Raw genomic sequence first — 1,351 nt, forward strand, 5'->3', positions numbered from 1 at the left:
CTACAGGTTTTGATGGAGCTGGGTCAATATTTCCTTTGGCCTTTGGTGTTGTTGAAGAGGAAAATGATGAAAATTGGATGTGGTTCCTTTCTGAGCTGCATAATCTTCTTGAGACCAACATCGGGAACATGCCAAGGCTTATTTTCTTGTCCAATAGGCAAAATGGCATTGTAGATGCAGTAGAGTCCAACTTCCCAACAGCTTTTCATGGGTTCTGCTTGCATCACCTCAGTGAGAATTTCCGGAAGGAGTTCAACAATAGTGTTCTTGTCCACCTTCTCTGGGAAGCTGCTAATGCTCTTACTGTTTGGGAGTTTGAAACTAAACTTCTTGAGATAGAAGAAATGTCACCAGATGCTGCTTTTTGGGTTCGACGAATTCCACCTCACTTGTGGGCCACTTCGCACTTCGAGGGAACGCGTTTTGGGCATCTGACAGCCAACATAGTTGAGTCATTAAATTCTTGGATACTGGAAGCTTCCGGGCTTCCAGTAGTTCAGATGATGGAATGCATACGTAGGCAATTGATGACTTGGTTCAATGAGCGACGTGAAACAAGCATGCAGTGGACATCTCTACTTGTGCCCTCCGCCGAAAGGCACATCTCAGAGGCCCTTGAGCGAGCGCACAATTACCAGGTTCTTCGAGCAAATGAAGCCGAATTTGAAGTTATATCTAATGAAGGAACAAACATTGTGGATATCCGCAACCGCCGGTGTTCATGTAGAGGATGGCAGTTATGTGGTCTTCCCTGTTCTCATGCTGTGGCTGCTCTTCTTTCTTGCAGGCAGAATGTTCACCGCTTTACAGAGAGTTGTTTCACTGTGGCAACATATCGCAAAACATACTCTCAAACAATACATCCTATCCCGGATAGAACCCTGTGGCAGGAGATGTCTCAGGGATCTCAAAATGAAGGCAGTGGTGAAGATATTGTTGTGAATCCACCGAAGACACTTCGGCCACTAGGACAGACGAGAAAAAAGCAAACTCGTAGAGAAGATCGTAATCGTGTTAAACGAGTTGTGCATTGTAGCCGCTGTAACCAGACTGGACATTTTAGAACGACATGTGCAGCGCCCATATAGGTTGTCCATCAGGCAATTTGGTTCTTCCTGTAACGATCTTTGTTCTCTCTTCTTTATCAGATAGAGATTATGTGGTATAAAATTGCCAATCAGTTGTGGCCCATATACTAGTTTTATAAAGTCGAAATCTGTTGGGTCATTTCTTGGTGTTGAAAGAAATTATTCATTTTGAAGAATGTGACTTCTTTTTTCCATATAGCATCTGAAGTTGATCCTTGCAATGCACTTTTGAAGAATATTTTTAAATAATTTTTTTTTTTTTT

General features: G+C 42.6%; 1 protein-coding gene across 1 annotated transcript; it reads left to right on the forward strand.

The window, feature by feature from the left end:
* Positions 1–57: 57 nt before the first annotated feature.
* Positions 58–1,088, forward strand: LOC111378093 (the record flags this gene model as incomplete). Its single annotated transcript, XM_023001260.1, has 1 exon — positions 58–1,088. A coding segment is annotated over one exon (1,031 nt), but the record flags the coding sequence as incomplete, so codon positions are not given.
* Positions 1,089–1,351: the final 263 nt, after the last annotated feature.

The sequence above is a fragment of the Olea europaea genome, unplaced genomic scaffold, assembly GCF_002742605.1.
Source record: "Olea europaea var. sylvestris unplaced genomic scaffold, O_europaea_v1 scaffold1765, whole genome shotgun sequence".
In the NCBI taxonomy this organism is placed as follows: Eukaryota; Viridiplantae; Streptophyta; class Magnoliopsida; order Lamiales; family Oleaceae; genus Olea; species Olea europaea.